Source organism: Halichoeres trimaculatus, unplaced genomic scaffold (genome assembly GCF_033239565.1).
Source record: "Halichoeres trimaculatus isolate MK-OKI-2021-1 unplaced genomic scaffold, fHalTri1.1 fHalTri1_scaffold_6, whole genome shotgun sequence".
Taxonomy (NCBI): domain Eukaryota; kingdom Metazoa; phylum Chordata; class Actinopteri; order Labriformes; family Labridae; genus Halichoeres; species Halichoeres trimaculatus.
In genome coordinates, this window is record NW_027437184.1 from 27,037,984 (window position 1) to 27,050,603 (window position 12,620).

Genomic DNA, 12,620 nt, shown 5'->3' on the forward strand with positions numbered 1-12,620 from the left:
TCTGTTGCAGTCAAAAACTCATGTGTGTGCACTGATGCAGAGATAGTCCCAAATAATACAACCATAACTTGGTCTGCCAGTGTAGATCAGTGCATTTTGGGTAGCCTGTATTTATAGCAAGAAAAACAAACAGTGGCTTTGGGTGGAAAGAAGGGCATTGCTTAGGAAAGGTTATTGGAGGTCACCAATTCAATGTGGTCGTATTCAGCAAAAATACCTCTAGTCAAATGTAACAGAAAGCACCAGAATATCCCTTCAAGAGTAAGATTATTGAATATCTTTTACAAAAGTTAAGACATGACAATAGGATTAGTTTCTGGTGCTCTAACATTTCAGACATCCCTCAGGGGAATCACACTTAATGTAAGTCTTCAGTCTGTACTGTGATCTGCTAATACGTCACAAAAAGCCACAGGGTGATACCAAATATTCTTCAAGCTAAAATAAAGGTGTGCACAAAGATTTGCTCAACAACACACAGGATGAAATGTTCTCACACACATACATCTCTTCAGTCAGGTTTTGAGGAATGCAGCTTGTGTTTAAGGAATGCACAAAGGTCATATCAAACAAATGAGAACGGAGAAAATGTGCATTCACACTCAGGCAATGTTAAGCCCTTTTAACATTTAACCAGCAGAAACAAAAGCAAAAACTCCAGGTATCAACGGTTGCCTTAAGACTGGAAATAAATGTGGAAATAAATATAAGGCCATGAGGTCAAGATGAAATGACATTTTATAAGTCTTATCACTGTCTCTGCTCATTTTTTCCACTGATTAAATGTGAAAAGGGCTCACCATCAACAGTAAACATCAAGGTTACAATTCATCCCTCATTTTGTCCCCCTTGGGTCGAACCATCCTGCCGATGAACAGGATGGAGTTTGTCTTCTGGTCCTTCACCAGGAAGATGAACGGGTGGTCAGCATAGAAGAGTTTGGGGTTTTTCAGCTTGTCAGTGCCAAAGATGCTGGTGTCCATCTCATTCCCAGCAGTGTCCCACTCCATGGCCGAGGCGTGAAACACACTGGACAGGTACAGGTCCTTCTTTCCAGAGATGTTGGACAAGTCTGCTTTGGATTTGTCCACAGCCTCTGTCAGACCCAGCTCGCTCAGATGTTTCTGAAATACAACAAAATGTGGTTGCAGTTTATGAAGCAGGCAGAAATTCAAGCAGTGTTGTCATTCTCAGTGCCGTGCATCTTTTACCTGCAGGTTGTGACTGACTTCCATGCTGACTTTGGGCAGAGACACAGCGACAGCTGTCTCCTGAAGTTTACCGATCCAGGCATCCAGCTGCTTTTTGGTCAGCATCTTCTCCAGCCTCTCCAGAGGCTCCACATGGTGCGGCATTATGAACAGCACTGTGGACTTCTTGTGAGCCAGAGGCATGCTCAGGATGTTCAGCTTGTTGGTTTTGTCTTCATAGAAGCCATAAAGACCTAAGGAATGAATTTGTTGCATTAGATGTAAGTTAGCTTTGCTACAAACAGCTTTGCACCTTAGAAAGTCCTAAAAATTTCTGCTTCAAACTGTATTTCATTTGATAAGTTTACAGTGATGTTGTTAAATGAATATATTTTTATTTACCTCAATGAAACTAAAAGAATTGCAGTAGCAAAACAAGAATGCAAGCCATTCTATAACTTAACATCTTTGAATGAAGAAAAATTGCAGTAACAGTAAAACACTACAAAGGACAAACAATAGTTTGCTCTGTTTTTTTTTTTTTTTTTTTTTTTTTTTTTTTTTTTGCAATTACAGTCTGTAGGGGAGACTGGGGACAGTTGCAACAAGGGACGGTTGCAACAATCCTTATTTCTCTAATCAGAAACATGCTAGAGTGATGACACTCACACTGCACATGCTCAGTTAGACCCTCTACCCACCAAGAAGAGAGAGGCCATATTGAGCATCTGGTCCTGCTTCTATCAAGTAAAGTTGTTTTGGAGGTATGAAAGTAGCTTTTTTCATGAGCTGTTTTTTTGTCATACTGTCCTGACCTTATGTATGAATGAATCCAAACCTATCTAGTTTGAATCACTGTTTGTTGACTGTTAAATGACATGGTGAGCATGTGTCAATGTCAATGTGGCTAGCTAGCACATGGCGTTTTGTCATGACTGATACCATGGGGACAGTTGCAACTGTTGCAACTGTCCCCATGGTATTAGGTTAGTCATATTAGAAGAGACCACACAACCATATTTTTTAAGATTTTTAGTTCAAAATAAGCAAAATTAATATATTTTATTGATCATGATGAAGAGAACAGGCAATCATATGGAGAAACTAACGCTAATGATAAACAGAATAATTTCCCAAATAACTTGTTAAGCAAAAATTAGCACTTAGTTATTGTTGTATGTTGTATGTGTCATATAAACTTGTCATAGAGTGAATGAATCATCTAAATAGAGAAATTGTATTCTGTTTATTTTCAGTATGCAAAGAGTGAGGAAGAGAGTCACTAACAGAGGGGTTCCCCTCAGTATTTTGGAACAAGCCTCAGATATTATTACAGTTGAGGGCAAATCAGTGAGGGCAGTGGCCAAGGCCTTTGACATGTGCCACACCACATTGTTCAGGTTCCACAAGAAAAAAAAGAATCTTGCAAGCACGGCATTAAAAATTAATGTTGCAAGTTATTCCATTCTTTTTGTCCCAAAATGCAATATTGAGTTTTTATAGCTTCAGTAATATCTGTACGTTGACTCAAGATAGGCCCATGTTTAAAACAAAACAAAACTAATTAAATACCTTAAAGCTGTACAGAAAAGAAAATTGAAGTTGAGCCCACTCTGGGTCATAACATTAGTATTTGTCCTATTTAGACAAAACACTGAGGATAATTAGTGAAAAATTAATGGGTTTTTTTATATGTTGCAACCGTCCCTGATCTGTGTTGCAACCGCCCCAGGTTTAGGGTCAGTTGCAACGTCTGAATTCCTCTATTCAAATGGATATTCTGATTAATATGTTATATGTAGCCATCTTTAAATAGTATGGACATTTAGGAGACAGATGTAGGTTTAATATGTAAAGATTTGGTGGGACTAGTCCAAATATTCTCTGAGTAACTGAGAATAATGAAAAAAGTGTTGCAACTGTCCCCAGTCTCCCCTACATCCAGCCTCACAGCCTATCGTGGAGAACCAAAAACAGCTAGACTACCACAGTTTAGAAGATGATCAATTGAGTGTTACACAGATCTCATTTAGATCCACACAAACCCTAAATTAACAGCAACAATGTTTCTAAAGGTTCTACAAGGACTTTTTTTTTTATTTCAGCAACCCTCTCTGGACAGAGAATAACTTGTTATCTCTTTGTTGGTTTTGCCCTCTGCATGTTTAAATGATGTTTTAGGACAAAAAATATCACCCTACAGGTCTGTTTCTGCAGCGTGCTGTACCTCACTTTGTACCATCAGGGACATGAGGGGTGGACAAGGGTAGCATGTGTCCCCCTCTATCTGATAGGCCTATCTGATAGACCTTAAATCCTCTGCCGTGATTGGCTATTCGCTCTGACAGGGGCAGGACTCGCATTAAAATCCAACCCTTAGCATACAGATTCGAGAAACATTTTTATGAGGTGTACTTATTTTCTAAAGCTTGACCACAGCCCAATTAGAATGACTGGGAGGACGGTTTTGACCTATACTGCATTCAGTCACCAGGGGGAGCAGTTTTTTGTGTCGACTTCACGTTGAGCTAAGTGAGATGACATATGATACTCCAGGTTTGTTGCATTTAGAAAACCTGTTTTTAGGTAATTTTGTATTTTTTAGAGTGGTATAACAGCATTTGTTCATTTGAGAAACTAACAGAAGTAATCAAGAGTAAATATGTTGTAATTTAGGAGCATTTTCAGACACCCAGCAGCAAGAAAACTATCCAGGAATAGACTGGCAGAGTAACAACAGTAATAAAGAGAAACACTTTCTTTAAACCTTGCATATTTACTTAACTGTAAAGTTTTCTCTTGTAGTTTTCACAAACTGTTTACTAATCATAACTTAAGTTCAGTCTCCTCCTACCTGTGCGGTGCATCATCTGCACGGACACAGTGAAGCTGCGGGACACCATGAATCCTCTGTTATCCACCATCTGATGATGGAACTGCTCGTTCCAGTGAGCTGTGAGGAGATTAAAGAGTTAATTTATGGTACATTTAAATAAAGAGGACAAGATATGACACTTTGTATCAGACCCACGTTTGAAGAACATGGCATTGATGATCATCGCCCCATCAGTCTTCTCCACATCCTTGGTGACCTCTGGCAGTTTTCCGTCGGTGGACTTGGCGGCCCACTCGTTGATGGAGTTCAGGGCGCTCTTCTTATCCCTGAAGTTGATCTTGGAGTGGTCACAGTTGTAGTGCTTCTTGCTGCTCTTCACAAAAGCATCCACAAAGTTGACCGAGCTGGGTCCGTACAGGCGGTTGCTGATCTTCCAGGTGACGTTGCGGGTCTTAGGGTCACTCACTTCAGTCAGGAGCTCAGCGAGGCCTGAGTGCAGCTGCTCATCTTTGACCTTTGCAGCATTCAGGATGGTTTTTACCTGAGAGGCTGTGGAGGCTTTACCCCCGAGAGCCACCAGACCCAGAGAGGAGGCCACTACCACGGGGGAAATAATGATGTTCTCGATGTCTTTCTCCTTTGCCATGTTTTGGTAGAGAGTGAAGGCGAGGTTAGCGCTGTTGTCCGCCAGGATGGTGGCGTGGTTACTTAAGACTTTGTCAGCAGATGCTGAGGTGGCAGCTGAGGCGGTGGAGGCCAGGAAGACCAGGGATACCAGGTTTGTCACCCACATGGTGCGGTATTAACCTGGAAATAATAATAATAAAAAAAAGAAAATGAAGACAAACATAAAACATATTTCAGCTGTTTCAGGTTGTGGATGTATTTTAAATAGCTCTTGAGAAACTGTTTATCTACGATTCGCTGATAAATCCCATCCTTGATCTTAGCAAAATTATTTTATTTACAACCTTTTTGACTTTTAAACTAAGAGTGCCAGTGTTTTTCATTTCATGTCTTCTTTTTGTTAAGTTTTCCTGTGAAACTTTTGGTTTGTACTGAATTTTGGCGCCCCCTGTGGACAAGGTGGTCTCTGCTGTGACTATAGGTACATGTGACATAAGTGTTAGTTGACACTCTTCTTTTTTGCTTATTATCTAAAGAATTATGTGAATGGGGCGTTTGAATGAGTGGCTGATTTAGCCATGTGTAGTCTATCACTCAGTCTTGTGTGTAGCAACGAGTTGTTAATGACACCTAATACTTCATGCATGAAATAAAAACAAGGATCTGAAAAGATCAACAAGACTGTCAGAGCTTAATTTGTTGAGCAGAACAAAACCTCCAAAATTAACCCTTGGATGAAATTTTGTTTTACAGGGGAAACTAAAATTCTCACAGCTCGAGCAAAACATGGCGGGTTAGAAAATAATCATTTTAATGAAGATCTCTCTTCTTTGTCTCCTCTCTCCTCCTGTCTTGTATATCTGTCAACAATGTTATCTATAGAAAAACCTCATCCTGTTTTCTTTCAGTATACAAAGCCACTCACTCACTGTGAGTCTTTCCGGTGGAAATTGTAAACAAAGGCAGTTTCCTCGCAGCTTAGACTTCAAATATAACTGTGCAGAAATAATCAGTGTACTCTCTAAAGTTAGAGTTTGCTGTTGTAGCTTCTTATAACGCATCAGTACTTGTTTCATTCCTTTACTACAACAAAATTGTGACTTCTCAGAAGAGCTTTAAACATCTGTCAAATGGTGAAAACGTGTAACTGGTAAATGTCAACTGGTGTAACCAGTGTTTCTTACAAAAAAAATATATTGTGTAAAAAAAAGTTACTATGAATATGATTAATCAGTCTACTGCTACTAATTTTGAGAAGTTCATACCCTGACCAATATACTGAGACATAGAGGATCTGATACCATCTTTGGTTTGTGTAGAATATGAATCAATAGGTAATAATCAGATACAAAGGTCAGCTGCATCAAGACTTGACATGGTATGTCGCAAATTTGCGACAACAGGCATCAAAGCAGTTAAAATGATTTTAAACCAACTGACCCAAAACTGAGAGAAAACAATGATGCCTACAGTATACTAAGTTCAGTATAACAAAACCATTTCATCAAGATTAGAAATGGAATATTTTGAAAAAAGTTTATTCCTTCAAATCACTTGCACAAGTTCTTGAAAGGTGAATTATTTAACTCTTGTCATGCTTCTGTGGTCACACCATTTGACAATTTCATGAAATTGATTCCTTAGCTGGTTAAAAATGGTATGAGTGTCATAAAAAATACCCTGAAACCAACAGAAATGCAAACTACACATTTAGACAAACATCAAACATGTTGTTTTATCAAGTTTAAAGCATATTTTTGATACCAACCCTTGTCACTGTCCTTAGTGTTAATGAATACATGCCAGTATACTGTTAGCATCCAGGCTAAGATAAAACTAGCATTATGTTAGCTGTGCCACATGCCCACATGCTTTAAGTATCTTTAACTGAGTCATATGCAAAACCTGGCAGATTATTACAGAGCAGATACAGGCTGCATGTGCTTGTGTTTTCTATTTGGTTTTGTTCTGTTGATGGCAATGACTGTTTCAGGAGTTATGCAGAGGCATTACCAGCAGGGTGGAGTAAAAGCTTGTCAAAGTTCATTTTAAATTGAAAAGATACTTAAAAAAAAGAAAAATAACAATAATTACATTAAAAAAAACTTTTTTTTGCTTGATCTCAGTGCAGGGGCTGTGCAAAAGGTTGTTCTGACCTCCACAACATCCAAAAATATGGATATTAGTGCTATTACTGCTACTATCCATGTTTTTACTGATTCTACAAAAAAACAGATTAAACTTTCTGTTCTCTCTTTAAAACACCTTGTCTCAAACTTCTTTCATGGCACATTTCAGTCTTTCCTGCATGTTCCCAGAGCATGTTCAGCAGCAGCTGAGTGAACTCATGAGATCTGATTCAGAGCTCTCACAGTAAACCTTATAGTTAGATTACATAACAGCCACGTAGGCAACTGCAGAAAGAGCTGAAGCCAAAATATTGGTCAGCTATTTCTGAATCCTTGCACGTCTTTGCATCATAGAGTCTCTACAACAGAAAGCGACTGGTTGATGCTGGACCTGACCGCACATTGGCACGCAGATAACAAATCAGCTTCTTTTCTCAGTCCACGTATGCACAGAGAGAACGTGTGCTCACAGAGGGAGAGGTTTGTCCTGATGGACGTGTTGAAGGTGGAAACAGTTAGTGACCAATCACTTGTCTTCTAATAAAAATCAAAAAGGAAGTCTGCTTTAGTGTTGGAGACTACATTTGCTCAGACTCTTCTTAGACATATTTTACAGGTTCAGACAGGTCTGCAGATAACAACTTAGCCTTATCTGACCTCAGGGTGTGAAGAGCTGTGGGTTAGGAGCTTAAAGGTGGTGGTGGCCAAAGACAAATTACATAGCTTTTGTTGTTTTTTTTTATTATTATTGGGGTTCTTTCAACTTTTTCATAATTCTGAAACCCACCCCATTACTTATTCATGTAGTCACCTACAATCTGACACCAGACTAGATGAATGAATGAATGAATGAAAAATCCTCTTTTCCACTGTTAATGCACCAAAGACCATGATTGCTGCTCAGATAAATGTGTCTTTTAAAACATGAAGCAGTTAGCAATGCAATATGTGGCCTGTGTCGTGCGTTAAATCGGTGGAAAAGTTGCAGCCAACTCCCTAAAAGTCTACTCTCAAACATTTTTTACTTTGTGGGACAGGTTTTTGTATTTTTGAGCTTTTTTCCCACATTTTAAAACTTACTTGTAGGGCTTACATTGCTAAACTCAACAAAAGACTCTTTATCCACAAATCACAGACCTGACTTCAAGGCCTCTTTTCACATGCCTGGGCATTTCCCACTAGTTGAATCCAACACTGTAGGCTCTCCCTCCCCCCAGACTCTCACTACTTTTATCTTACCTTATTAGGCTCTGTCAGTAAATCTGCAGGTTTCCTTTGAGGCTGTTTGCAAATAGCTCCACCAGCAACGATCTCCTCTGGGTGAAGTTTAAGTTTTCTAACAGTGGAGGACGGAGTTATGTGTGACTGGAGTTTTCATGCCGGGTCGTCAGGGCCTGGAAATCTCTGCACTGGAATCTTATTTCCAGGCCACTCCCGCCCAGATGATCCAGGAGAGGGGGGAGGAGAGTCCTCCCTCTTTAGTTCCCCTGAAGGCAGGAATTACAGCCTGACTGGAGACGAGCAGTGACCCATGATAAAGTTACTCATCATCACTTTGTGATTGAGTTTGCACAGAAACCTGTTAACTATTTCATCAGTATTTTTTAATCTTCTCAAATGCAAAGCTTCACTTATAGTGAGAGTTATTCTTGTAGGTTTTTTTTAATGAATTAGCACAATTTATGTGTGTTTACAAGATTTAAAGTCATAGCATTGAAGAGTGTACTTGTAGAAACTGGTTTACATTCCTGTCCTTTTGTTGCTCCTGAGCCGTTCATCAAACAGACCCTCTATCATGAAAAAAAACGTGTGGTATTCAGTGTTGCTCTTCAGGACTTTGTTTATATTTTGGCATTTTACAGATGATGGCACTGACAAGCTTTGTAATCTGCTGATCTTTATGGCCTTAGTGTTTTGACTGCCTCTCTTCCTCCCTCCCCCATCCTTTAATGGCACCTCTGCCACGTAGATGGGAGACACTGCAGGGGGTGGAGGAAGGGTTGCTAGCACTCACAGTTGCTGGATTTAAATGAAACTCACAAGCGTAATTTGACTGCGGGTTTGAGGCTTCATTCATTTGTCAAGCCACGCTGCATAATGTGACCTTTTTTATCTACTTTAGAAGTATGATGTGTAATTGTTGCCTCAACATGAATAACTTATAGTAATTAACCATTCTTTTTATTTTTACCAAACTTTTCTTCTAATCCCCTGGCCGCGTTGAACAATTGATTCTGACTGTGAAAGCTTGTAGCAAGAGTGATGAACTAAGGACATTTATGTCTATATTGTATCCTGTCCTGCAATCCGGGTAACACCAGCAGAGCTGGTGAGAACATCTGTGGGGCTCTTATTATTACAAAGTAACTTATACCAAAAGCAGAAGTGATAATAGCCGCAGTGTTAAAAGTCCTGACACTTGATTTATCTAAGTAAGAGGTGATCGACTGCAAATCTCTGAGAAGGAAAGCTGAATGAAACAAGATGTCAACATGTTTCATCTCAACTAAAACGCAGTGAAAAGGCAGTGAAAAAACGTTTTTGTTTACACGGAAACGCAGAGGGACTGAAAACGCTTTATTAAGCATGCCAGGCCTATAGTCGACACCATAACTGTCTTGGACAGAAGCAGCTTTCGGGAGATCTCCACCGAAGAAGAGTTGAGCTGTTTATCTGGTGTATTGGGGAATACTAAGCAGTGTTGCCAATGTAGCGACTTTGTTGCTATTTTTAGCAACTTTCTGGACCCCCCCCCCAGCGAGAAAATTATAGAAGAGCCACTAGCGACAAATCTAGAGGCTTTTTAGGTAATCGGAGGCTCCAAAATTTCTTTTTAACAAATCTTTTGTGATTTTTTTTTATATATGATCAAATGGTTTGATGATGTATGATGAGCAGGTGGTTATGCGAAACAAAATCCTGACAGGGTGAGACAAGACCCCAGTGATTCGGGTCAGGATTTTGCTTGCCCTGCTGGAATTCTATTTGTTTACCCATTTACAACACATTATGCCTTACTTAAACTCTTTTCTTTTGGTGTCTTTTTAAAAATCCTACATTGATAAGAAACAACTCTTTATTTCTCTCCAAGGTTGAGAATCTTTTTCACACAACTACCTGCTCACTTTACATTATGCTGCATATTACTATCTAAATAAAGGAAAAAATTAACACTTATAATTTATTTATAAATCAGATTGATTAAGAAAGGTTATATATATGGAGTTAACGTAAGTTCATGCAGGACACGGAAGTCATACGCCCAGCTGTGATCAGCTGACAGACTGATGTTCTAACCTACCCCTCTCAACCAATCACAGCGTGTCTAACAACAAGGCGGTGTATTTAAATCACGTCTTCATTCTTAGTTATTCCTGCTACCTCATTGTTGCTCAGCTGCTGCTGTCACAATCATCCCACCTCCACCCCAGCCTCCTCCTATTTAGCCTCATGTATGTATCTTATTGATCTGTATGCATTCATTTGATCTGTATGTATACGGGGGGTTTGCTATGCACTCCCTGGAAAGCTCGAGCAAGCTGCTCGGCTAACCCAGGGAGTACTCTGAAAAGCAGAGCTTTAACGGCAATTCTAACTGTATCCATTTGGCGATAAATGGTTAATCTATGACGAGAGTGTTCCTGACTGAAATATATATATATATATACACGTTAACAACAAAAAACACCACAATTTAATTTAAACAACCTTTTAGAGTCCCAAGCACTTTTTGCTTATGTCATATTTTTTCTCACTGTGGTCTCATTTTTCTTCATAAAGTGAAATGCAGCACTTCTATAAATTCAGGACAACCATGTCTATAGACTGATGTATCTCAATTATGTCTTTATGTAGTGTAACAAAAAAATAAAAGCTGTAATTCATTAGCGTTTTGAACCTGCCTGCAGGTTTGGGATCCAGAGGGTTAAGTTAAAATGCACTTTTAAAAAGTGGAGGGGGGGGGACTTGCAGCAGTGAACTTTTTAGCTCTGGTTCAGAGTTAAGCTCCATAAGCACTGAACGCAGCAGCTCCCACAATGCAGCACCAAAAACATAACCTCAGGCATGTCTGATATGTCAGTGTTACGTAACAAATAGTACTGACAGTGGGAAAGAGATTTAACACCTTACAGACCAAGAATTGAGCAAACATTGCCATAGATTGGATAGCATTTAACCAGCTCACTGTATTTTACAGCTGGATTTGTTTATCTTTTCACAAATAATAAAAAACGTTCTCCACATAAACAGTACACTGTGGTCCTGCTGGAAACTTCTGCTCAGTTTCACAGACAAGTTTACATTCGTACATTAAACATCTGCTCAGCGAGTACAGTGAGCGTAGATCTGGAGGGAATGACATGGTCACATTTTTTCCCATGAATGCCTCCCTCTCTTCTTCCTGCTGTTGTGTATGCACACTCAAAAAAATAATTGTACCAAAAACCCTGACTTTAAGTAATTTAATCACATGTAAATTTTCCATGTATTTTAATTACATTAGTTCAAAGTTAAATAATGTATTTAAAGTAATTCTTCAGAACTAAGTTGGGAGAAATTGAATAAATTAAGTAACTTAGTCACGTTAAATTGAATTGAAGTAATCCAAACTTTCACATAAGGCTTATGTGTTTTTTTAATTATCAAATGTAAACTTCAGTTGATCTTTTACATAACCTTTATGTAATTACCAAATGTAAACTTCAGTTGATCTTTCACTTAACTTTGATTTGTTTATTTATATTTACATTAACCTATTAAATTTGATTTTAAACTATTTATTAAAATACATAACTGTATTTTTATCTCTTAATAATCACAAACAAGATTGCTTTACCATATCAGAAACTTTATTGCCCTATCAAGTCAAACATGGGCAACACTGACTTTAAAACTTTAAATATAATGGGTTTTGGCAATCAAAAAGACACGTTGCTAAGACCACATACTTTAAGTTTTTAAGTAGGGATGTACAACATCAGTATTGGCAGACATGAGCTCAAAAAGTATATGGATATGCAGATATATGAACATGCAGCAGATATGAACATTGTGAAAGAGTAGGTGAAACGAACAGACCCACATCAGCTGAATTCTTTTTCTTTGTTCATCCTCATTCCTTGAATTTTTATGTTGCTTAAGTACCTACTTAAATTTTAGATTTGCATCACATATCAGTACCATTTAAAAGTAGTGCACTTTCCTTAATTTAACAAGGCACAGGATTTTAAGAATAGAATGATTATTTTTTTAACTTCAATATAAAAGCAAAAACTATGAAATCTGGTCTGTAACCTGCATTTCTTCATAAATACCATGACTAAGTGCGAGGCACACGTTACCACATGTGCATGCAACTGACATTGTCTCACACTCTATGAGACCTTACAAAATAGCCAAGTCATCCCCAAACTTAAACCAGGGTGACCTTTGCACATAAAATACATTATACATCTATCATTGATGAACAAGTTTTAGAAATATATAAATTACCACTACAAATGAATACATTTCTATGTTAGGTTTGAAAACTTTTGTAAACAGTAGTGCTGACAATGAAAAAAATCTTAAACCTACAGGATCACAAATTGAACATGAGAGAACTGACAGTTCACAATACCCATAACATTAAACAAGGCAAAACAGAGAATGAGACAGAGCAGTTTACTCTGCTAGATACGATGCTTAACTAACAGAAAAGATTACTGGTCATGAATTTCACGGTAAACAAGTATGTTTTAAACCACCCTGACTGATGTCATGTCCAACTGGCTTGAGTCTATTCAGTCTTGACCCAGTTTATCGAAGCATCTTAAACTTCAGTCCTTGGAACTTTGG

At 38.5% G+C, this 12,620-nt stretch overlaps 1 protein-coding gene across 1 annotated transcript; it reads right to left on the reverse strand.

Moving 5' to 3' along the window:
• serpinh1a (serpin peptidase inhibitor, clade H (heat shock protein 47), member 1a) lies at window positions 1-8,201 on the reverse strand. Its single transcript, XM_074671463.1, has 5 exons — window positions 8,022-8,201; window positions 4,222-4,833; window positions 4,045-4,143; window positions 1,212-1,444; window positions 1-1,124 (listed from the first exon to the last, which is right to left on the reverse strand). The coding sequence occupies exons 2-5, from the start codon at window positions 4,817-4,819 to the stop codon at window positions 822-824; spliced, it is 1,233 nt and encodes a 410-aa protein (XP_074527564.1). The 5' UTR covers window positions 4,820-4,833; window positions 8,022-8,201; the 3' UTR covers window positions 1-821.
• Window positions 8,202-12,620: the final 4,419 nt, after the last annotated feature.

What these genes read in the sequence shown, in the direction of transcription:
- serpinh1a (XM_074671463.1), bottom strand. Translation starts at nt 4,819, where the DNA reads ATGTGGGTGACAAACCTGGTATCCCTGGTCTTCCTGGCCTCCACCGCC. An exon ending in GCAGATGATGCACCGCACAG is followed by an intron (nt 1,445 to 4,044) that starts GTAGGAGGAGAC and finishes TTCATTCCTTAG; the next exon opens with GTCTTTATGGCTTCTATGAA. An exon ending in AAGTCAGTCACAACCTGCAG is followed by an intron (nt 1,125 to 1,211) that starts GTAAAAGATGCA and finishes GTTGTATTTCAG; the next exon opens with AAACATCTGAGCGAGCTGGG.